Here is a 24,343-nt window from a genome sequence, read left to right as displayed (position 1 = left end):
CCTATTCCCCTTTCGCGAATCACACAGAGAATCAAGGTGCTAATGCGAATGTTGAAAGAAACAAGTCTAGCCAGAACTTCTGCTCTGATTTTTTATCATCTTCCAGGACTTAAAAATAACTGAGCCATGTAGTTATTATTTTAGGTTTAGTAATTTCACCAACGATGTTGCTTCTAAGGTGAGTTGTCTGAAGGTTCTCTTAGAAATGTTAAGTTGCTTGGGCAATTAAGGAGGATCTGTATCTTATTGATTTATTTCTGTAACTCACAAACTGTTCAATACCAAGATCCCCTCTTTTAGAAGTAATGTTGTTTCTGATATTCACCCAAGGTCATGCATTTCGAAAGATCTTGTCTACAAAGCCAGGATAATTATTTAAATAAAAAAAAAGTCTCCCCATTTAAAAATTTATCGGCCAATTACAGAGTCTGATTGGCACATGAAAAAGCCCAAAGCAAAGACAATGTTTTTCGATAGCCTGGTAAGTTTTAGCACCCCCTACGATTTTCATTACTGACTTTTTGAAATGTTTACTATAATTATATGATATCCTTTACTCTTCCCCTTTTCTTCTTTTTTTTTGGTTCGTGGAAAGCGAGAACAGAGAAGAATAAAAGGGCACAATAATCTGCAGAACACGCATTTCACGCCTTTTAGGTAATCCACAGGCGCTTTTCCGATCCCCGCCCACGTCCTGCCGCGCGCGGACTTCGCCCGCCCCCATCCTCGCCCCGCTCCCCACTCTGGCCCACTGGAGTTCTGTGAGGGAGGGGGTCCTCGCTGCAACCCCACAGTCAGCCGCACGGAGGTGACCGCGGCTGCAAGAGCCAGAGGGCCTTCTCCAACCGCGGAGGCGGCGGAAGCGGAAAAGGCGGGACCTAAGGCGCACGTTACGTCAGCACGTGCGAACGTTAGGGCTGGGTCTCCGGGATAGAAGGTGGGCACCTCCTACGCGTGTTGAAGAGGTTCTCGGTTAGCTTCTACAGTTCAGACCTCATGGCAGAGATAATTCAGGAGCGCATTGAAGATCGACTCCCTGAATTGGAACAACTGGAGCGCATTGGACTGTTCAGTCACGCGGAGATTAAGTGAGAGCTGAGGGACAGAGCTGAGAGCTGGGGCGGGCTGAGGGGAGGTTGTGTCGTGTGTGTGGCGGGTGCAGGGATGGGGAACACTTCAGTTGTGTTTATTTTTCCTACCGTGGCGGAAGCCTATTTCCAGATTTTGATGATGCCCACAATTAATTTCTCATTTATTGTAAGATGATCCGTCCATTTATTTACTCACCCAAAATTCTGACAGCTCTTCAAGAAACTAGGTCTTGGAGCTATAAAGGCGATAAAACCAAGATCCCTGTTCATCAGGCGCTAACTGCTCTGTGTATGGTGGGGGAGAGAGACGAATTAAACATTTTGATTGTAGTGCGGTGTACTTTAAGTTGATTATAGTAGAGTGTTCTGTCTAGAGATGTGAAGAGAGAGCTCAGGAGGAGTAGATAAATCTTTCTAACGACTTGAAGATGGAGACCATTTAATTCAATTTCGTATCCTACCCCAGAGTTTAGCCAACAACGTCTGGCATAAAGTTGGCATTCAGTAATTTGTTAAAATTAAGTTTAATAGTTTTTAATGGTTATTTGTGACTTTCTTAATTTCACAGTGACTGAATGTAGTGATGTGACTGTGGGAGCCTTAAACATTTGTTAATGAAATGCAACAGTGTGGATTCTTAATAAATGCTCAGTAAATGTTATTGTTATTAACTAGAGACAATTATTGGTCTTGCACATCTTGCATTAAATTCTCCTAATATGCACATCTTGTGTGTTCTTTAGCTAAATACAATGAGTCTTCTGTCATCAGTCTTTGTAGTGGTAATAAACATTTCTAGGTAGAGACAATCTAGGTGTTTTTGTTTTTTGTTTTTTTCAATCTGCCTGTTAAAAACTCAGAAGAGGAATTTAGGAAAGAGATTTGATTATTAAAACCTAAGTGACCTGAATTTGGAGGAAAGGAAATCTTTAATACCACATATAAATAATATAAAGTACTTAATATTCGTTTCGTTGGTGGAAATGTTAATGGTCTTGGTAATTGATTAACATTAATGTGACTTTAAGATGAGGACTATTTAATTCAGTTTTGTATTCTTAAAAGGATTTTCAGGAATGTTTTAAAATACATCCTGATGCCCTTAACACAGAAGTCATCATGTATTTGCTTATGAAGGAAAATTATTTGAGAATTATGTTTTCGTAAAAATGTGTTTTAAATATATTAAAAATAAACTTAACAAAAACTCCAAAGTTATAACTTGATTTGCAAACTTGATTTCACACTTTTTAAGTGTTACATTTTAAATGGCTTTCTCCTCAGGGCTATCATTAAGAAAGCCTCGGATCTAGAATACAGAATACAGCGAAGAGCTCTTTGTAAGGAAGACTTTATCAATTATGTTCAAGTAAGTGAATAATTTCATTACCTTTTAATCTTCTCACAAATTTTAAGTCACTTATAGAATGGTGAGCTTGGTGTCAATTTTCTACAGAATTCTAGAACTGATGTTTAGACAGGTAGTTTTTGAACAGGAAACAAAGGTGATTTGAGAATACCATTGCTCCACTAAGGATTTAGTCCTTGGTAGACTGAACTCTTTTTTTCTTCTATGGGCTTTATCAGAGACTGTCAAAGACACAGCATGTCAGGATTTTAGCAAGAGATTTGACAGACTATCTCTTGAGTGGAAAAATAAAGGAGAATGAGTTTGATGATGGTAGCTGGTTAGAAAGTTAATACATGTTTGTCAACTTAGAGGTATGCTGCAATACTTCTCAGTCCTATAAGTGAATTGAAGATTTCAGTGAAGATAAAATACACATGCTAGACCTACTTTTAGATGGAGGAGAATAGTTAATACATTGGATGACGAAATCAAAATTCAGAAAGAACCCATAAAAAGACGAATGGTTTTAAGACCGAAGGTTCTGAGCTTAGACTTTAAAAAAAAAGAGAAAAATCAACAAACAATTTATGAAACATGGCCAGAAATCTTGTTTTCGGAAGAGGTCCTAGGCCTCATAGTAGATTGCTAACTCAAAATGAGTTGAGAGCATATTATGTCAAAAATATAATCTAATTGACAGAAGTGGAGTGTTAGGTAAGTTAGTTGAGCAGAGGAAGTGGCAAAAAGACACACAGAAGGTGTTGGTTTGAAAAAAAGTGTTTTGCAGTTATAAGACCATGTCTGGAGCACTGTGTTAGGCTCAAGACTACATTTTAAGAAAGACTTTAAGAGGTTGGTTGGAAGGCAGCCAGGATGGAATCCTTGTACTTAGAGAAATCATTGAAGGAAGTAGACTTGTTTAACCTTAAGGAAATTTAAGAGTAGCAAATAATTTCAAATATTCTTCAGTCTTCAAATATTTAAGAGCCATGTGTAGATTAGATTGATTTGTTTAGTTTTAGGGAACATAACTGAAATATGATTAAACACACACACACTCTTATATTTATACCCCCCTGCCTGCATATAACCATGTAAACTTGCTATGAGACATAGTGGCATTTAAAATCAATGAGGTTCTGGTTATTCACATCGAAAAAATTAGATCCCTTCATCACATAATCCATAAAAATTCCTGCTGAATTGGAAAGCTAAATGTGGGGGAGAAAACTTTAAATCATCTACAAAAAATATGAAAAGATGACTTCAGGTAGGGAAAGATTTCTTAAAATAGATGAGACTGTGAAAGTACAAACCATGAAGAGAAGATTGGTCTGACATGTTAAAAGTCAGACACCATGAATAATATTAAAAGAAAGACAAGCCACAAAATGGGGGAAAATATTTGGAACACGTATAATGGGAGAAAATATTTGGAACACGTATAATTAGGATGTAGATTATATAAAGAACTATAAACCAAGAAGAAAATGACAACTGGAAAGGAAATGAAAACAACTGGAAAAATGTGAACATGCACTTCACAAAGGGGAAACATCATTTGTTGGTCTACTTATGAAAAGATGTTAGGTTGGCCTCATTAGCAATCAGGTAAACATAGATTCAAACCAGGGCGCAAAACTGCTTTATATTCATCATATTAGCAAATGTTTTAAAGACCGACATTGTCAGTATAAAATTGGTATAATCACTTGGGAGAGCAATTTGATAATATCCCATAAAGTTGAAAATATGGATACTCTATGACCTAGCAATTTCATTCATTCAGTCATACAGTAAATATTGAGTACTTGCTGTGTATATGGCAGGCATTGATCCAATCCGATGGGGTACAACAATAAATTAAACAAAAATCATTACCTTGAGGAGCTTACATATTAGTGGTAGAAGATGGTATACACCCTGAGGAAGTTCTTGTGTATGTTCACAAGAAGATATGTACAAGAATATTAATTGCAGCTTTTTGTAATAAAAGAAGTGGAAACAAGTATTCATCAGCAGGAAAAAGGGTAGGTAAATTGTACATTCATATAATGGAATACTATATAGCAGTTAAAATAAATGGACTTGAATTTCATGTGTCAACAGGGATATATCTATAGTCATAATGTTGAGTAAAAATATGGAGCGATGGGTACAATATGATACCATTTATATAAAGTTTAAAAGCAGTCAAGACAGCATTATGATAAAGTTCAAAGTCGTGCTTGAAAATGATAAAGTCAAGATAGTTACTTCCTCTGGAAAGGGAGAAGAGTGGAATCAGCTATGGCACATAGTTTGCTTCACTTTTATTTCAGATGTTTTCTTTCTAAAAAAGATTCGAAGCAAGTAAACATAGGCTTTGACATAACTTTGTGGTTGCTAGCTGCATGTGTGTTCTGTGTGCTTGAAATATTCCATAAAAGTTTTAAAACGACACATGCAATCTTGTGAGGTCCTGAGCTTTCTATCTCTAAGGGACTAAGCTGAAACTTACAGAGGCATTGTGTGGTAGTGGTTTTTAGAGAGCCTTAGAGGTTCTAAGTGGTTCTTCAGAGGCATGGGAAGGGAGAGCCAATTAGGCACCCTGTTTCAGCTAGTAACAAGCTTGTTTGCTTTATTTGCTTGCGCATCAGCTAAAATTTTTGTATGGTAATTTACTAAAAGTTTGAATACACTATTGTGGATTAGAAAGTTAGATTGATATACATCTTATAAGTCTTATGAATTTAATAACATGCTTTTTTGTACTTATGTTTACATGCTTGCTAATGTATGTATTTGTGAGTTTTGCAGATGTAAGGTGAATTCAGTGACTACTAGACATTCACTGTAAATTATGCTTTTTGAGAACAAATTATTGTTTTATGTTCTTGATTTTTATTTATTTTATACTTAATGCATTTCTTATATATTTAAAATGTTATCATTTGTTTCCTCTTTTTTTGTATGTTTTTCTTCCATAGTATGAAATTAATCTTTTGGAGCTAATCCAGAGAAGAAGAACTGTAAGTAGATAATTTTCTGAAAGTTGTAAAAAAATGTAAAATTAAATGGTATGGCTCTGTAGCTAGAACTTGGGTTTGGGAAACAGTTGGCATTGATAAATTGTGGGGTGCTGATAATGGATATTTGTAACAATTTGCTTTCTCTGTCAGTACTGTTTAATGATCGAGTGGGAATGCTGCTTTGGATAAATATGATTAAACCGAGGTTTTGCTTTTTTATGTTTCTTTTTAGCGCATTGGGTATTCATTTAAGAAGGATGAGATTGAGAATTCTATTGTACATCGGGTACAAGGTGTCTTCCGACGTGCTTCAGCAAAGTGGAAAGTAAGTGATCAGAGCATCCTTAACTGAAGATACGTAGTATACGTGTTACGATTTGGATATTCAAATATATTGTTCTCTAGTCTTATCTTAAGTATCTCAATACTTATTCTCAGGATAGTATCATAACTTGAAACCATTTAACAAACTAGTAAGAAAATTTATCTCATTCTGTGAGGACGGTGCTGAAAAGAATAGTTTTGAAACATAAAGATAAAAAGAACTAGAATTTGGTATATCTCTAAGTAAAATACACTGAAGACTTGGAGGTGAAAGATAAATGGTTAGAGTATGGGCAGTACCTCAATAACTTGATTTTCTTCAATTTTAGCTCTGAGACTGGGACATATTATATGGGAAGTAGTTTGGATTCCTGGAAATGACAAATTGTGGGTTGCTATCCTTGACTAAGACCATTTTAAAACTACATTGAACAAATTGGATAGACAACAGATTTTGTCTTAGAGCATGATAGGTAGGAGTGGTGGAACAGCTTATCATGGTTAAGAGATCTCAGGCCTTGATGGGGGACAGCCTAATAGGCTGAGGGTTTTCGTAACACATTGACATTTCCGAAATCTACCTGTTTCAAAGGTGTATTATATATAAAGTTCAAATTCAGGCAGCTTACTACACTACTTTTCTTGCAGGATGACGTTCAACTTTGGCTATCCTATGTAGTCTTTTGTAAGAAATGGGTAAGTATTTGGGCAGCTGTGTCTTGCTCTCCTTTCTTCTATTGGTTAGTTGGCTTATTGAACTTCATGTTTTCTCCAAAGGTGTAGGGTTAACAAATGGGAAAAGAACACAAGAAGGCTGAACTTCAGTATAACAGCATTTGCATATCCGAATGACTAAATGTCTTTTAAGTCAGTTGAAAAGAAAATGATCTTTATGTCTATTTGTTTATTAAAGTAGAATTTTTTTTTTTTGGTATTTAGAATGTTTGTGTAGGGTGGTTTAGATAGAAGAAAACTATGAGTGCGTCTGTATTTGTTTATTTGTCCCTAGCAATAGCAATTCTTGCCCATTGGATTTTCCAGTTGGTAAGGGTACAGTACAGATTACTTAGATTAATAACAATGATTTCCCTGTGCAGTAAATAGAATTTTTCTTCCTCTTTTACAGGCTACCAAAGCTCAACTTAGCAAGGTATTCTCTGCCATGTTGGCCATTCATTCAAACAAGCCAGGTATGGTGAAATCCTTGTCAGTTCTTTTTTACCTTTTATGTAGACTCAGGCTATTTTGGAATTTATTTTGCTTGATAAACCTAAAAGGTTATTTTGAAAACTTGAGCTTAGGCACTTGGCCTTAGCGGTTTTGGTTCCTAAATATCTACCTCTTAGTTATCCTTCTGTATTGTATACTAGTTACTGTGTAAGGTATTATACTTATAGGCCAGAAGAACTATGTTTTTTTTTTTTAGTTGTTGCTAAAAGAAACTGTTTGGTCCTTTGAGGGACATTTTTTTTAGAGGCAGTCATATTTAGGGGATTTCAAAAACTTAAAGGGGAAATACTGATACAGATTTTAAAAGAGTGACTGGCATAGGGTAGATACTTGTGTTTTGTAAGAGAAAGACTTCTCTTGTGAACATTGTGTGAATGGTACGTTATTTTGCAGGGAAGGTACTCCAGTGCCTATTATCAAGTATTAGGCTCAACCAGACATTTTATACTACATTAGACTTAAATAGTCTACATTTGGTACCAGTTTATTCAGAAGAATATGGGAGGACAGGATTAGGTGTATTTCTAAACTAGAGTACTCTTAGCAGTTCAGAGGCTAGTGGCAGTTCAGGTGTGAGGGGATGATACCACATGAGTGGGTATAAGAGCCAGTCTGGCTTAGAAGATCCATGTATGGGCATAGCTTCCAGGAATACTAGAAAGGACTGTACTCAATTTCAGGAGTCACATGCTCAAGAAAGCCTGAAGCAGTGGCCCTCCTAGTATAAATGTGGTTAACAACCATAGGTCGTTTTTACCAAAAGCAGTCTTGCCTGATAACAGAGCTGACCTTTATTAAGTTTCTAGGGAAATAGAATGCTAACTCAAGGTTAATTTCCCATGTAGAAGAGCAGAAGTTTTTTTTTTTTTTTAAGCTTTTATTACCAACAGATATGATAAAAAATTTATTTTAGAATTATGAGCCATTGAGTGGCTGGTTAGCTCAGTTGGTTAGAGTGTGGTGCTAAAATTATGAGCCATTAAAAAAATATATATGAACTATTTTAAATAGAGAAAAGAACAAAATAATTTTATTTTGTTGATTCTAAGATGCATAATTTTTTCCCGGCATTTTAACACTTAAAATTTTTCTGTGTCTTAAAGTGATGTTGACCTTAGGTGTGATGAAATACAGTAATAGGCACATAAGTACCCTTAGATGTTAACATTTACCTATTTGCTTTAGAATACTTTTGTAATTTTAGATAAAGCAACAATACAGATAACTATTAGAAATTCCCCCTTTCCATCCCCTTCCATTTTTGGTAGGACTGAAAAAAAATTCTTTGACTATTAAAATTGAAACAATGGTCTTTTTTTGTCTAACTTGATTTATTTATTGTAATGAAGCCTGATATTTTTCATTTATAGCTTTGTGGATTATGGCAGCCAAATGGGAAATGGAAGATCGCTTGTCTTCAGAAAGCGCAAGACAACTGTTTCTTCGAGCTCTGCGCTTTCATCCACAGTGCCCAAAACTTTATCAAGAAGTGAGTGTGTAAAATAAAAATAAAATCGTCCCTTTAGAAGAAGAAAAAAAAGGGAGTGTACGTGCACATAAGATGAGAGAGTGATGTTTCAGTTAGGTCCTCTGGAGATGTACATTCTTTATTAATTTAAAAATGCCTTCACTTTATGGAGGCTAAGGATATGTAGGGGAGCTGCTGGGGAAAGGGGACCAGGAGGATATTTCTTTGCCAGTAATGGACTTTGACCTTGTACATCTTCCAGGTTTATAGTGAGAGACTGATAAAACTCTGACCTGCCCATTATGGTTGGGAAGGATAGGGAATTGGACCTTACCTGTTTTTAGTTGGGAGACCAGGGTTCAGCCATCTTGATATACTTCTGTTATTTTTTTCTTGGCCTTCCATCCTACCTTCCTTCCTTTTTTATTTTCCTTTCTTCCCTCCCCTTTTCTCTCCCCCTTCTTTCCTTTTTCCTCCTCTATTCTCCCCTTTTGTCTTCTCTTCTCCTTTTTTCCACTTCCCATCCTTTTTGTCTCTTATTCTTGAGATGGATACTTCCTTACTCCCTCTTAGAGGGGTGCACTAGAGCAATGATGGCCATTGTTTTGATTAAAACAAACAAATACTGTAAATAGTGTATTATTGGAAGCTACACCCTTTTCTGAGATATTTGTCAGAGTAAGGGAGAAACTGTTGTTTAGTCTTCAAATGAATATTAATCCTTGTATGCTGAGGGGGGAAAAAGATACGGGTCTTCATGCTAAATGGTTTTGTAGCTGTCTCAACTGTAGTTTTGGTTTCATAATTTAATGATGTTTTATATTGTAGTCATGTTTCTGTTAGATATTTCTTTGCTGCCTTTATTTATTTTTATTGAGAAACTATTGTAAGAATCAATCCTCCCTGCTGTTTAGAGGGTTATTGTGTGGTGTTGTTATTTATATGTTTTTTTTGGAGGCTTTCATAAATACCCATACTTGTATTTTCCAAAATGGAAATAGATTTATTGCTTATTCTTAACAAAAGTAATTAGAATTTGTTATAAATAGTTCAGAGAAAATAGTTTAATGACAAAGTGACAGAAAAAGTACTCATTACACATACTTTTATGCATATTACAGATATTTAAAACAGGTTTTGTTTCTGAAAAGTGGGATTCTACCACATAGTCTTGTGTTCTGTATTTTTATCTAATGCATCATGAGTATAGTTCTGCAGTAGTATATATTGCTCTATATTGGTGGCGTTTAAAGTTTTTGGTCTTAGGATTTTTTTGCAATCTTAAATTACTGAGGAACTCAAAGATCTTTTGTTTATATGGGTTATATCTATCAGTTCTTATTTTATTGAAAATTAAAACCAAGAAATATAAAAAATAATCATTTAAAAACAAACTTATTTACATGCTAAATAAATTACTTATTTTTAAATGAAAATTACTCTTTTAAAACAAAATTTAAAGAGAAGAATGGCATTATACATTTTTGCTAATTACTTGAATATCTGATTTTATCATAGCGGACAGGTAGATTCTCAGATCTGCTTTTGCATTCATTATGGGTGATAGTGCCCATCAATATAGCCTCTGGAAAATCTTAAACTTTTGATATAATAAGAGTGAAAAGGCAGATAACATGTTAATGTTGTTATGAAAGTAATTTTGACCTTGCAGACCCCCTGAAAGTGTGTCAGGAACCCCCCAGGTATCTCCAAGTCACATTTTGAGAACTTCTGATGTATATTTAGCTGTTCTAATAGCCACATTATAAAAAATGGTTTTTAAAAAAGTAATAGTGTATGTGTAGAAAATCTTGGAGAAAAAATAAAAAGCAGAAGCATGGAAGGAAAAATGTTTGACTAATTCAGGACATGCTATCAACGATCTGGTGCATTTTTTTTTCCGTGCACATTTTTCACATGGCGGAAGATATACTTGTGTTATATGTAAAATTTTGTAGCCAGCTTTAAAAACCAGGTAGAATAACATTAGAATTGTGATGCACCATTATAAAATTATCGTAACTATTTTATGACTACATCAGCAATATACTTCTTTTATAACCTATTTCACTTTTAGATTGTTTCCAGTAATTGCTCTTAACATCTTTATGTATGAATCTTTTAGGTATTTAGGATTATTTCCTTATTATAGATTCCTAGAATTAATTCCTGGTTTAAAGGGTATAGCATTGTTTTTATTTATTTATTTATCTATTTTTAATTTTTTAGGCGAGGCAACCTTTGGTTGACCTCACAGATTGCAAGGACCCTGTAAGCTTACAATCCTTTATTTTTTTATTTTTTATGCCTACAGCACCTGGTCTTCCTAGGTGGTCTCCCATCCAAATACTAACCAGGCCCGACCTTGCTTAGCTTCTGAGATCAGACGGGATTGGGCTTGTTCAGGGTAGCATGGCCGTAGACTCTAAGCATTGTTTTTAAACTTGTCATTTTAATATTTTGAAATAGAATTCAAAGTATTAAAAATTCTGGATAAGCCCAACTTTACAGTACATGTTAATTGTTCATTAATTTCTGTTAATATAGCTTGATGTTACATATTTACCCTTGATTTTTATTTCAAAATAATTACAGATACCCTGGAAGTTACAAAGATAATATGGAGAGGTCCTATGTACCATTTACTCAGTTTGCCCTGATGGTTACATTTTATAAAGTTATAGCATAATATTAAAGCCAGGAAATTGACATTGGCATAATGTACATATAGTTTTGTCATTTTTTTCACATGCATAGATTTGCGCAAGCACCACTGAAGTCAGAATACAGAACTGTTAAATGCGCAGAGACCTACCTCCTTGTCGGTGTTAGCTAGTTTTATAACACATGTACTATTCCCCCAAACTTTCCCAGATCTGATATTTATGGGTAAAAAATGGCATCTTATGTATTTCTAACTTAAAAAGTCATCTCTAAAAATTTTCAATGTATTATTTACCTCTGTAGTACTTTAGGATGGAGCTGATGCATGCTGAGAAATCGAGGAAGGAAAAGCAAGAATTTGAAAAAGCCAACATGGATATGGTAAGATCCTGATGTGTTATCTCTTGTTAAAAATGTATAGAGGTTTCATGGACAGTGGACTAGTGGTTACCAGAGGGTAAGGGGAAAGGGAGGGGGAGGTAGACGGGGAAAAAAAATTTAAATCATTTCTTCAATTAAAAAAAAAATAAAATTAAAAAAAATAACAAAAATAAAAACACTGGCATTGGCCTGAAAAAAGAAAAAAAAATACTATTTATTTATTTATCCCTTCGGTAAAGTTCTGTTGTTTTAAGATTTAAAAAAAAAACAAAACGTATAGAGGTATTGAGCCTGCTTAAGAGTAAGAGAAAAATCTTTGGAATGTATTTTTCTTTCCAATTCAGTGTCATATTTTGAAAATTTAAGATGAGTTGAGAGTTTGACTTAATTAAATGGGCTTAGTAATAAAAGTGGAATTTTGTACTTTAAAAATAGACTTTTGGATTATTGACATGGCCCTCAAAATTATTACTCATGGAACGGCCAAATGCTATTCTTTAGTACTTTATGATTTTGTTAAATAATATATTAATGGGTTGAGGGAGCTCAAGAAAGGTTGTGAAATGTGTGGTTCCTAGCTTCTTTTTTATGTTAATTTTTTACATGACAGAATAATTTTACAGAGAAATTTTAGAATGTTAGAGCTGAAAAATGTACTTTGTTATCATCTGTTATTGTGGTTTCTAGCTCTGATTTTTCTGTTTAAGTAAAAGCTTTACACAGAAGAGTAAACAGGGCATGTAAAACTTGACCTATTCTGGTCTAAAAGAGGAGCAAGGCCTTAAACCATGTGATCTTGCTACCACCCCAGGGGCTTGAGAGACCACAGTTTGAAGATCAGTGGTCTTACTCAAGCTGCAAGTTGTGTAAGTGAGGGAACTGGCCCAGAGAGAGACAAGATTTGCCAGAGGTCATATGGCATAGGTAGTCTAGGATCTACTTACTGGTGTTACCAGTTATGTTTAATATAACACTCTTTAGGGGAATCTTGATTGTCCTGAAGAAATCCTTACAGGCGAATTGGCACGGATCATCTACAAAAATTCTGTAAGCATAATTAAAGGTAGGTATCTTTTGAAAATTTATTTATAGTGGAAAAGTGAAATAACCTATTTATAATAAGGAAGACCTGTTAATTTTGAAAATTTCCATAAGAAATTCTGTTAGAATGTGTATAAAACCCCGATGGTGGTAATAACGTCCTATTACTTTCAGAAGAGACTTATTGCTCCTTAGGATGTACTTGAACATTTCAATACATTTTTATTGAGTACTTAATTCATGTGGGGAGTGGAAAAGAAATAGATGATTTAATGCATTCTTTTATGCCCTTAAGAAGTTTAGAATAAAAATTAGAAGTACTTATGAGTACCCCCAAATATTATTAATGGTTTTGCTTGTATAATGGAACAGTGGGTGTTTTTTTCTCTGTTTTGTCCTATTTTTCAATTTAAAAAAAATAAACTACAGTATATCAAGAAGGTGGTGGTACTTTTAGAGTAAAGTGATACTTTAGAGTCTTACCCCTTCCCCCACTTTTTAAATTTTAGGTGCAGAATTTCATGTGTCATTGCTTTCAATTGCACAGCTATTCGACTTTGCCAAAGATCTGCAAAGAGAAATTTATGATGAGTAAGTAAAATAGGAGAAAAGTGAATACGTTTGTTTCTGATCTTGTGGTAAGGGTTTGAGGGTGGATATTTAGAAAGTAGGAAAGAAGATACCACAATAAATTCTTGGAAGAAAGCTAAGTTTTAAGATCATTATATCATAGTAAATCAAATACAAAAACATATTCTTGGAGAAATTGTTTGATTTACTTATTACTTCCCTTGAGGAATAGTTTCTTTTTATGCAATAGCATGTAAATCTTACAGCTTAAATAAAAATTTATATTCCGGCTTTTCTGCCATGTTTTTTGTCCATAAAATGAGAGTTGTACTCATGAATGATTATAGTTGAATGCTGCAAGTGATTTTATTCTTTAATGTCATTATATGGTTTGAGAATGATTTTGCCACCTACCTTGTGGGCACTTCGCTCTTAGGTAGCACTGCTTACATTCACAGGAATTAAAATAGAACTTGGACTAGTTTGCTCTTCGGATATCTTCAGGGTTTTGGTAGAAGGTTAGGTTGTGCTTTATCTTTGCCTGTATTATAGAATAAGGTTCTCTGGGGCTTAAGGCAGGTTCTGTCATCACGCATACCTGCTGATTTGACTTTGAGAGCTAACTTGAAAATTAACATTTGTGAATAATGTCTGAAATATTTTGAAACCTAATAAATGTGTGACAACTCTGATTCATTAACAAAATTTATACAGTGAGTGTGAAGATATCTGAAGAGCCTAGTGGGAAATGACTCTCATGGTACTGGAATTGTTGCAGGGGTATCCTGGGTACATTTTTAGAGCATAGAGAACTGTCTTTCTGTTTGGTATTCTAAGTTAGTCTTGTGTCATGCGGTTGATACCAATAAACTGTTATCTTTCAGCCTTCAAACTCTGCACACAGATGACCCTCTCACTTGGGATTATGTGGCACGACGAGAATTAGAGATCCATTTGCAGCCAGGAGAAGAGCAACCTGCCACGAAACAAGCCAAAGCAGTGGAGATGGGCCGGAAGGAGGAGCGGTGCTGTGCTGTATATGAAGAAGCAGTAAAGACTCTCCCTACAGGTAAACTTCACCAAACTGAGGTGTGGTATACAGAAATAATAGCATTCATGAATATGAAACTGAAGTTCCCATTCTTATGATCAGAATCAATTTCAGGAATCTCTCTGTGGTAGTTTACAGTGTACCTGGCTTTCCAACTTGTTCTTTCTCTAGAGATAAAAGATGGAGCTTTTATGACCTTCCTCAATTGCAGTGGTATTTACATTCATTTATTTGGAAGTGATAATTCAGAATTAACTATAATGCTTTATCTTTTGATATAGATTTATTTTTAAATTTTGTAATACTAGAGTATTAAGGTAGAGGGGATATATAACATGGGTAAGGTTTTTAATTTTTATATTTATGTCATTATTCATTTGTTTTTCTCTACTATTGGAAATGTTCGATTGGCTGTAATCAGAGTAGCTTTTTTTCTTTTTAACCAGGTTGATTTAAGCTCTTCTTCAGAGGAATTTTTCCTTCAAAGAAAAGATATATGATGATCGTTACACTAAGAGAATTGCTGATCTGATCAATGTATTCTTTTTTTCAGAGGCCATGTGGAAGTGTTACATTAACTTTTGCTTGGAAAGGTTTACTAAGAAGACAAATAGTCATTCCCTCAGGGAGAAGGTAAGGACTTTGTTACATGGTTATAGTGGCTGACTAGAAAGTGACTGTCTCTTTTGGCGCCTGGGACACTTTCCAACAACTTGATGCTTAATTGCTCTTTCTCCTTGTGAATGACCTGTTGTTTGGAAAGTCTGAGTTTTATTTGCTCTTATACTGACCACCAGGTTTGGAGGTGCTCTCTTACTGGGCTGTACTTGGTGCAGCTGTCCAATTCATCTAACCATAAGGAAAACAACCTCAATCCCTTCTCTCAGCACTTAGAAATGTGCAAAACTGCTTTTGATCCTGTCAGGCCAAAGACCTTTGTTGGGATCTTAGTAACAAGCTGAGGGATTTTTCTGATTTCAGAGGCTGGAAAGAACCATGGTTGCATTCAGGAAGGCACATGAACTCAGACTTCTACCAGAATTCCAATACAAGCAGTGGGTAAGTACTTGAATACATTCACTGCCATTTACATGAACTTAATTCTCGTTGGTTTGTGCTGGCATCATGTGTTTTAATATATATAAAGTTATGTCACAACCCATTTGTAAGTTTGGTATAGCAGATGTAGAAAGTATTTACATTTGGCTCTCAGTATTTGGCATATGTCAAAAATGAACTCTGTACCAGTAAAAGGAGGAATAATATTTAGTGGAAAACACTCAAAGAATCACAGTTTGGGTTTATTTTGTTTGTTCCCCCATCCATCTTTTACTGAATGTTCTTTTCCTGAACTTTCAATCTAAATGCCTGGCCCAGATTAACCACTGGTACAATAAAAATAAATCAAATGTATTCCCTGTGTTTTAGAAGCTCTCATAGAGGCGTATTAACCCATCCTTACCTCTTGGGGTGGATAAAGATTATTTTAGAGACCAGAGTAATGTGCTGGGGGTGGGGGGAGTACACAGTTCTAGATTGGATTTTGCCATTTAATAGCTAGATGACTTGGGCAAATCGTTTAACCTTTCAGAGTTTACTTGATTTTAAAATAGTAATAGCGATCCTTGTTTTTGCCAACTCAGAGTTGTCGAGAGCATTACACGAAGGTATTTAAATACCTTCATAGGCAGAAATCTTTATATTTGTCAGGTGCCTTTATTTTGTATAGCTCCTGATTCATATCATCATGTGATTTATATATAATTACTATTAATGTTTTGCTATTTCATATTCTATTTTTATCTAACATTTAAAAATGCATTTATATATACTTGTATAATGCATATACTGTATACTAGCCTATTGTATTATATTACTAATGAGGTACCCTTCTTGTGCAATGGCATCTATCAGGCAAAAATCCCATATCTGAATGAGTTCAGCTGCCCCCATTTAAATTATTGAATGTCAATAGGACACTTACACCCTATACATACATCTAGATGGGCTTTGCTTTGAGTATTGCCTTGGCAGTCCTGCTCTTTCCATTATTTATCTTGCCACTAGCCACTCTGGCTTTTGCAAACATCCTCTGCTCTCCCAATCTCTCATGCTCCCCTTCCTAACTAGGCCACCTCATCACTCATTTGGTGACTTTGCCTTTAATGAGAGTTCCTCAACATATTGCCTCTAAACTTAAAAAGCTTTGCTGATTTCTACATCCATCCTTTCTTCACATTATTCTCCACAGAATGATCTTTTAAAATTAATTATGAGATTATTCTGGGGCTTTCCATTGTCCTTTGGATAAAGCTGCTCAGTCTCATGTATTTGGCCCCTGCCTGTATTTCTAGCCTAACCTGCCAGCTCTTCATTTTACTCTAGCCATTGTGAACTTGAATTTCCTTTCGTATCCAAGCTCTTGCTCATCTTGAGCCTCTTGCGCATGCTGTTTGGGAGAGCTTTCTCTTTTCCTGTGGATTTCTGCTTTCACCTGACTAGTGCATGTTCTTCCTCAAGTCTTAGCATAAATGGTGATTCCTTTCTGGGAGTCCTTTCTCATCACTGTCATAGACTCTGTTGGGTGCTCCTGCTTTGTCCTCCAATAGCATATTGGAGTCTCTTTAGTAGAGAATGTACCTATTTTCTCATTATCGAATCTAACATAGATAGTGTGAAATAAAAATGTTTGCTAAATGAAAAGATTGTATACTGCCATTTATTTGCTTTTTCACAGTTTTATAAAATTGAATTCGTTTTAGGTTTTTTTCCCCTTGTGTTAAAGTGAAGTGGATATAGGCATTTTGAACAAATAAAATTCCTTCTGTTGATTTATTTGCTGGGTCATATTTGTTAAAATAAAATTCCCAAGTTTAAGATATGAACACTTTTTATTTCTTGTTACATAGTATCAAATTATATTTCAGGAAAATTATATCAGTTTATAGTGTGCCCAACTGTGTTTGAATGAACTAACTTATTTCCTTATCACCCCACAAATACTGGTTTTATCTTTACTGATTTTTTTACATTGTTTGGTGAGTGTGAGTTTTATTATAATGAACTATTTTATTTAAAACTTCCAATCTAAATAATGTAGGCCTTCTACTTTTCACCTCTTCCCTGGTTGATGTTTTGTTTTGTTTTGTTTTGTTTTGTTTTTGGATAGCCCTTGCGAGTAGGAGCAGGGAATGGAGGAGAAATTCCACTTTGTGCCTGTTTGGCAGCTATGGTAAAAAAGCTTAGTGGAAAGGCTGTTGAAATTACTGCCTCATATGAGGTCTTTATTTGTCTTCTATTACATAGATCATTTAGCTTTCAGTAGTTAACATTCCAGTGATCCTTTGTCTTATCTAGATTGAGTTGTTGCTGCATCATGACTTCTTTAAGGAAGCTCTGCAGGTGGCAGTAGCCGGGACTGAATTGTTTAGAGACTCCGTGATGATGTGGCAGATGAAGCTGCAAGTGCTGATTGACTCAAAGAGCCCTGACATAGCCATGCATTTTGAAGAAGCCTTCGTGTACCTAAAACCCCAGGTCTGTCAGTTGGGTCTTTTATATTTCATTCTTTTGGCAAACCTTTTAAGACTTCAGCCAAAAGCTCATTTGGAATGTACTTGTGTGATGATAGTGGGCCCTAATGTGTACTTATGGTGATGGTCCAGGGTTCAAGAGTAGGAATTTACTTCCATTTAATGTCTTATTTCTAATTCTTTATTTGAAATTGATTATATTATATAAGTTATAAATTTTATGTTCCATCTAGATATCTTACAGGTGAGAAACAGTAATAAAATATTATCACTTGCTTCCAAACCTGACTTTAAGCCTGATTTTAAAACACATACATATTTCTAAACCCTAAAGTTTAAAAGACTAAACCTTAAACCTTTGCAGTGAATCTTTTATATTAGTAAAAAGAAAGTATTCCAGGAGTTAAAGTGGGAAAAAAAAATTTAATTATTTTACTGCTCATTTGTGTGTACTTCTGAGACATGAGATCAGGTGGTTCAACCTAGATTAATTAGTACTTTTGGGTCCTAGAGAGCAGAGACATATCTGGGGTAGCTGTGGGTCTGAGTAGCTCTATAGGCTATTAATTAATTAACAGATAATTGATGATGATAACTACAGGCAGCATTCCCCAGCAGAAGGGAACTAGAATTAACAGGAGCGTATGACTGTGGGTGAATTGGTCAGAAGGCTATCTGAATTCTGGCATGCCATTCCTGCTGGGCACTGAGGATTCTGTCACAGTGAGGACAGAGTGGGAACGAAGCCATATTTTACATATTATCTCAGGAGGAACCTGTCTTTATAGTGATTAGTTTTCAGAGCATAGTGCTGACCTGTCATTTTCTAACATTTTTATTGTGAGCAGGCTTGTCTGCCATTGTGGATTTCTTGGACAGAATGGAGTGAAGGTGCCAAAAGCCAAGAAGACACTGAAGCCATCTATAAGGTATAGGCCTGATGTTCTAAATCTTGTGGTATGTGGGGAATGAGCAAATAGGTTCACTAGTTGGCTAGCTTTAGGGTTATTTCTATAGCAAGTGTTCCTAAAGCACTATTAATTGAGCAGCCTGGATTGGGTGTGGGAAAATTTGTTTTGACATTCATAAATTTCCTCATGTAGTTTCTTTTTTCTTTTAAATTGTAGAAAGCTATCTTAGCTGTTACAGGTGCTGACTCAGTCCCTCTGAAGGAGAAGTACCTAGATTGGGCTTATCGAAGTGGTGGCTACAAAAAGGCCAGAGCCGTGTTTAAAAGGTACTCACAAATGTTCATAGCTGTTCTAGTCTCTACTCCATACTCAGACCCTCATATCCAGATCATGTGTGTATCACAAGTAGTATCTGAGGAAGTAATCCAGGAGACTTTCTCTAAAAGTTTTCTTTTTCCTTTTTGGAACAGTAAAAGCAGTTCATACCCATTGTGGAAAATTTTAAAAAAGAGATAACTAATAATTCATGGTAACCTCATCATCAAGAGGAAAAACTGTTAATATTATCATTTTAAAATTTGTCTTTCACATATTTGAGATCATAGTATAATCATATTTTCTACACCACTTTTATTGGTGAACATTAGATTGGCCTTTATCAGTGATAATTCTTCATAAACATCGTTTATTAAAACTATATGATATGCCATTCTGTGGATGTGCCATAATTTGTTTGGCACAGTGATACTGCTTTGATGAACATTTCTATACAAATATTATTTGTTGGAAATTATTTCCTTAGAATATACTTTTAGAAGTGGAATTATTGGTCTCTTTTAAAAAAGACCTTAAGTGTAATAGTAGAAGGAACTTAAAATTCTGAAAGCGAGAAAGAGAAGAACAGGAAGAAAACTGGATAGGAAAGAATTTGGTGGTAAAGAGTAAGTCATTGGAGATTGAAAGCATTGAGAGTGACTGGTGGTCGAGTCTAGTTCTTACATGGAATTGTGGCCAGGTCTTTATTAAACCACATGTTGTGGAGGCACTGGCCATAGATATTTATATTCATGAGCTATAAGAGGTTTTCTGTCATTGTGGAAGATAACAGCCTCCTCCTTTTTAGTTTACAGGAAAGCCGTCCATTTTCGGTTGATTTTTTCAGGAAAATAATCCAGTTTGAAAAGGAGCAAGTAAGTGTTCTGTCTATGCATTTCTTGTCTGGGAAAATGGATTGGTGGTTACTAATCTCTGATAGCATTTTGATAATTAAAGAGCTCCCATTATAATACAATATACATTCCTTTAATCCAGCTCCTTTTTTCATGAGATGGTTTAAGAATGGTAATCAAGCAAAGAAGAGAAAGTACATGTCTGGAAAATAGAAAACTTAGATGTCACCTCTTATTGAAAGCCCTTCCTGTCAGGCTAGGTGACGCGCTTCTCTGTCTCCACAGCATCCTGTTTGTCTCTTGTATTGGGTTGTGAGGTAAAGAGAAGGCACTCGGTAACTGTTGTTGGTGTTTTTAACTGCATACCTAAGTGGGGAAGAGTACAGAAAAATCTCAGTTAAAAAAATAATACCGGAAATTCAAATGTATCTGTCATCCTATCACAGTAATACAACCAACCGTATTTATTTATGTTGTTTTGTTTAATTTTTTGTTTACTTTATACACTCAGTTTTGTACTGTTTTATTTCTGACTTCTGTCGCATGGAGGTTCTCTCTTTTTCTCTCTCAGGTAACATTATTTTGTAAACACATTCCTGTGTTTTTACATGGTTATTATTTTTAATTGTGGTAGTGTTATTCTTAAACCCATGATTTTCTTAACCATTTCATTACATATAGGTTGTTTCCAGATTTTTGATATTGAAAACAGAGTGCTACAAGCATTTTGTTTGTATAGTATTTTTTTCTTTTGAATTGTTTTCTTGAGATAAATTTCTAGAACTAGAAATATTAGTCTTTTTTATAGTTGTGTATATATTACCAGGTAGTTCTCCAAAAGATTTATTTATAGTGACAGTTAGCAGATATGTCAGTATACTTATTTCTTCATACCTCCCAAGTATTTAGTTTTGCTTTTTCTGCTTTATTTTGGTATTTTGATTAGTGTTTATTATTTTTATATGAATTTTGAAAAATTAGAGTGGTTGCACTCTTATTTTTATAGTTTTGATCACCGTATGGGTAACTTATCTGTTCTTGTCCTATAGTGTAAGAGATAGTATAGTGTAATCATTAATGGCCAGGCTTTGGTTTAATAACATAATAGTTATGTGTCTTGGGCAAGTCACTTAATTCTAAGTTTTGGCATCTTTATCTATAAAGGAGGCCATAATACATTTCCAGGGGTATGAAGGTTAGTTATAAGGCAGAGGTAATAGAAGGGAATTTGCATAGTGCCATGGACATTATGAGCTCTTCAAAAAGTATGATTCTCGTTTCCATGCATGTGTAAGATATGAGGTTAAATTGACTTTTCTATAAAACTACAAGTACAGTGTCAGTGAAGAGAAATTTGAATGAAGAAATAGTTATTTGACTATATGTAAAAGGACCCACCCCCCTCCACCGCCTGACCTATGGATGTTGCCATTTCCCCTTAAGGACTGGAGCTCTGAAGGTGGGGTGTCTCCTCCTACAATCTTGTGGCGCACACCCGGGGCATGGTCCGTGGTTCTATCTGGGGCGCAAGCCCAGGACCTTCTGCATATAAAACAGACATGCTAACCACTACACTATGGAGCCACCCCCCGTAAGAGGATTTTTAAACCGAAGATGTTAGTCTGCTTTGAAGATGAAACAAAAGAGAATATGTTTAAGTGGAAGTAGAAGTAAAGAATTAACATTTACTGATTGTAAAATTAGTACCACCTATTTGGCTAGGTGCATAATTAAGAGGCATTTTAATTTAATCCTTGTAGTTGCTCTAAGATATCATTATTATTATTATTTTTTATGTGTGAGGACACTTTTAAGGTCAGAGGGTTTAAAAAACTTGCTGAAGGTCATGTAACTAGTAGTTATATGTACTTTGCCTTGATATAAAAGATTTTAAGGTAGACAAAGCTAATATGTCCCTAGCCACAGGGAGTAGAACCTTCGCCCATTTATTTCAATCCTACTCCTCCCTCAGGGCTTTGAAGTGTACTTTCCTCTGAAGCTGCCCATGTTCCTCCAACTGAGAATTAAGTAGGCTTTTTCCATGCTACAATAGCAAAGTGCTTTTTATCACCGTTTGACATTTACTTCACACTGGAAGTAAATGTATATGACTTTTCTCTGGGTATGTTGAAAGCCAGGCTGTGATCATCTTAAGCCACAACCTTTCTCTCCTTCAGATATCTAATAGATGGTAGCTGCTTAACAATGTGGTTGACATGAGTTTGTGACATTATAAAATAGGCTTTTGAGGCAAGATTGTCTGATTATTTTTGTTAGGAATCCTGCAAGATGGCGAACTTAAGAGAATATTATGAGAGGGCTTTGAGAGAGTATGGATCTGTAGATTCTGGTAAGTAAACTTCAGTTATAGACACTTGAGTCTGTTTACATGTGGAGTTTGTAACTTTTCAGTATGGTTAGAAGAGTGTTTCTTAACTTTTTTGGGTCATGGCCCTCTTTGAGAATAAAACTTGCATCTTTCCCCTGCCTCTTCCCTCACTTTGTGTATAGGTACTTGCAGATATAATTTTGCTTATTATTTGTTCACAAGCTCAAGAGTCTATGGGTCTTCTATTAAGAACTCTGGATTAGAGAAAGATTTGTTTGGTTCTCTTTAAAAAATGTATTTGTAAGGGTAGGGTTAATAGTGTAGGTCAGAACAAAAAGGAGTAGGAGTTACAGCAAAGGGGCAGTGGGATGCTAATTGACGTTCGTTGTCATTGGCTGTTGCCACATTGTCTTCATTTATAAGACTTGTAAAACATACTTGTGGGTGTAGGTATGTCATGTAAAATCTGTTTACTTAGGGTCTCAAAAACTGACATGTGTAATTGTTAAAGCCACATTTAGAAAACAGATCTTCACTGATGAAATGAGTGAAAATGGCATTTTTACTAATTCAAGCAAGTTTTATTAAGCACGGTCACAAGGTTATGGTGAACTCATTAAGGTCAGTTTCACCTAGAAAGAGACTCAGCAAAATCCTTCTTCTAAAATACTTCGTATTTTTGAGTCTGTATAATGTAAATTATCATAATTAGAATAAAGTTTTCTACTTTAAAAAAGTAGTTTTGGTATACCTCAGTGTAAGGAAGCTGAGAGAGGTATTGTTTCTCATAGGGTTCTGTGGAAAGAAGAAGTTAAGTTTCTTAGAAATCTGGTATTTTATAGGTATTAAATAATTACGTTTACCTAATAAAGCCTTATCAGTTATCTAATTGTATATTTACAGTAATTTTTTGGTTCCCTTTAAAGATCTTTGGATAGATTACATCAAAGAAGAATTGAACCATCCCCTTGGTAGACCTGAGAACTGCGGACAGATCTATTGGCGAGCCATGAAAATGCTGCAGGGAGAGTCAGCAGAGGTGTTTGTAGCTAAACATGCTATGCATCAAGCTGGCCATTTGTGAAAAGTGGAAGAATACAGCTAACTTTGTGAAATAGTATTGTAAGCCTTCTGGTAGATTTATGTTGAGTTCATCTGCAATTTGCTGAGAGATGGCTGGCTGATTTTGAGACATGCTTTAATTCTGTTAATGTGTTAATCTTTAATTCCAGAAAGGAGAACTGCTGTTTAGTGTCCAGAGGCTATTTGTTGAGGCTGGATCTATTAGAAGTCCTAAATGTTTTCCAAAATATGTGGAAATCATACAGCTGAGTTTCTTTTATTACCCTCTGGTCAAGGACAGATATCTCTAGATGTAGGGGCTGGTTAAAGTGGAGGAAAAAGTACAGTTCTGTTTGTTTATTCTCTCCTTATTATATACATTTGTTGTAGAAAATGTGGTGAGTGTAGAATAGTTAGAAGAAAATAAAAGCATTTTGTGATATCATCTGGAGTTAAACTCAGTAATTTGATTTCCTTTATCAGGATTGGATTTATCCTGTTAAATCATTTAGTCACTCATTCATTGAGTGCCCATCATAAGCAGGAAAGAAGGGAAAGTCTTTGAGATGAAGGCAGGGGTTGGAGGAACAGCTGGATGTCCTGAACGCTGGATGTCCTAAAACCAGCGGGAGAGGATGCTGGGTATTGGGGAAAAAAATCCTTTAAGAAGATTAAGACATTATAAAAGTGTTTTCTATCTCTGGGACTGATCTGCAGAGAAGTGTTTATAGTGAGGGGGACTGGCAACAAAAGAAGGGCAGGAATAGGGAGTAGATTAGAGCAGCGGAGAAGGACTTCAGAGGTGATGATCGAGCATGGCTAGGAGCAGAGAAAGGCATTCTGGGAGTGGGAGAGGGAGCTGTCTGAATTTTATATACTTAACATTATGATTCTAGTGGGAGAAGCATTTAGTACAGTTTACTTGTGTTTCACTTAATATTCTGTTATTTACCATGTCATTAAAATAGCCTTAAAAACATTTGATGAATTTATAACATTCAATTGGGTAGATGAGCCATACTTATTTTACTAATTACCTGTGGTTAGACCTTGTCACGTCCAGTTTTTTCTCATTATAAATGCTGTTGATGAAGTTTCTTGTAAATTTTTGTTCCCATCTCGGGTTATTTCTTTAGGAGATTGACATCTGACAGAAT

At 35.3% G+C, this 24,343-nt stretch overlaps 1 protein-coding gene and 1 pseudogene across 1 annotated transcript; one reads left to right on the top strand and one right to left on the bottom strand.

Moving 5' to 3' along the window:
- The first annotated feature begins 895 nt into the window (after nt 1-895).
- On the top strand, nt 896-23,241 carry UTP6 (UTP6, small subunit processome component). Its single transcript, XM_011360011.2, has 19 exons — nt 896-1,088; nt 2,376-2,460; nt 5,412-5,453; nt 5,686-5,778; nt 6,426-6,473; nt 6,904-6,967; nt 8,378-8,496; nt 11,443-11,520; nt 12,502-12,583; nt 13,071-13,152; nt 14,016-14,200; nt 14,736-14,815; nt 15,164-15,241; nt 17,540-17,719; nt 18,564-18,644; nt 18,843-18,952; nt 19,750-19,816; nt 22,073-22,145; nt 23,051-23,241. The coding sequence occupies exons 1-19, from the start codon at nt 997-999 to the stop codon at nt 23,206-23,208; spliced, it is 1,797 nt and encodes a 598-aa protein (XP_011358313.1). The 5' UTR covers nt 896-996; the 3' UTR covers nt 23,209-23,241.
- On the bottom strand, nt 10,781-10,899 carry LOC111739563 (annotated as a pseudogene).
- Nucleotides 23,242-24,343: the final 1,102 nt, after the last annotated feature.

The sequence above is a fragment of the Pteropus vampyrus genome, unplaced genomic scaffold, assembly GCF_000151845.1.
Source record: "Pteropus vampyrus isolate Shadow unplaced genomic scaffold, Pvam_2.0 Scaffold50, whole genome shotgun sequence".
Taxonomy (NCBI): Eukaryota; Metazoa; Chordata; class Mammalia; order Chiroptera; family Pteropodidae; genus Pteropus; species Pteropus vampyrus.
Note: the sequence above shows the minus strand (reverse complement) of the source record. Positions and strands in the feature narration are given on the sequence as shown.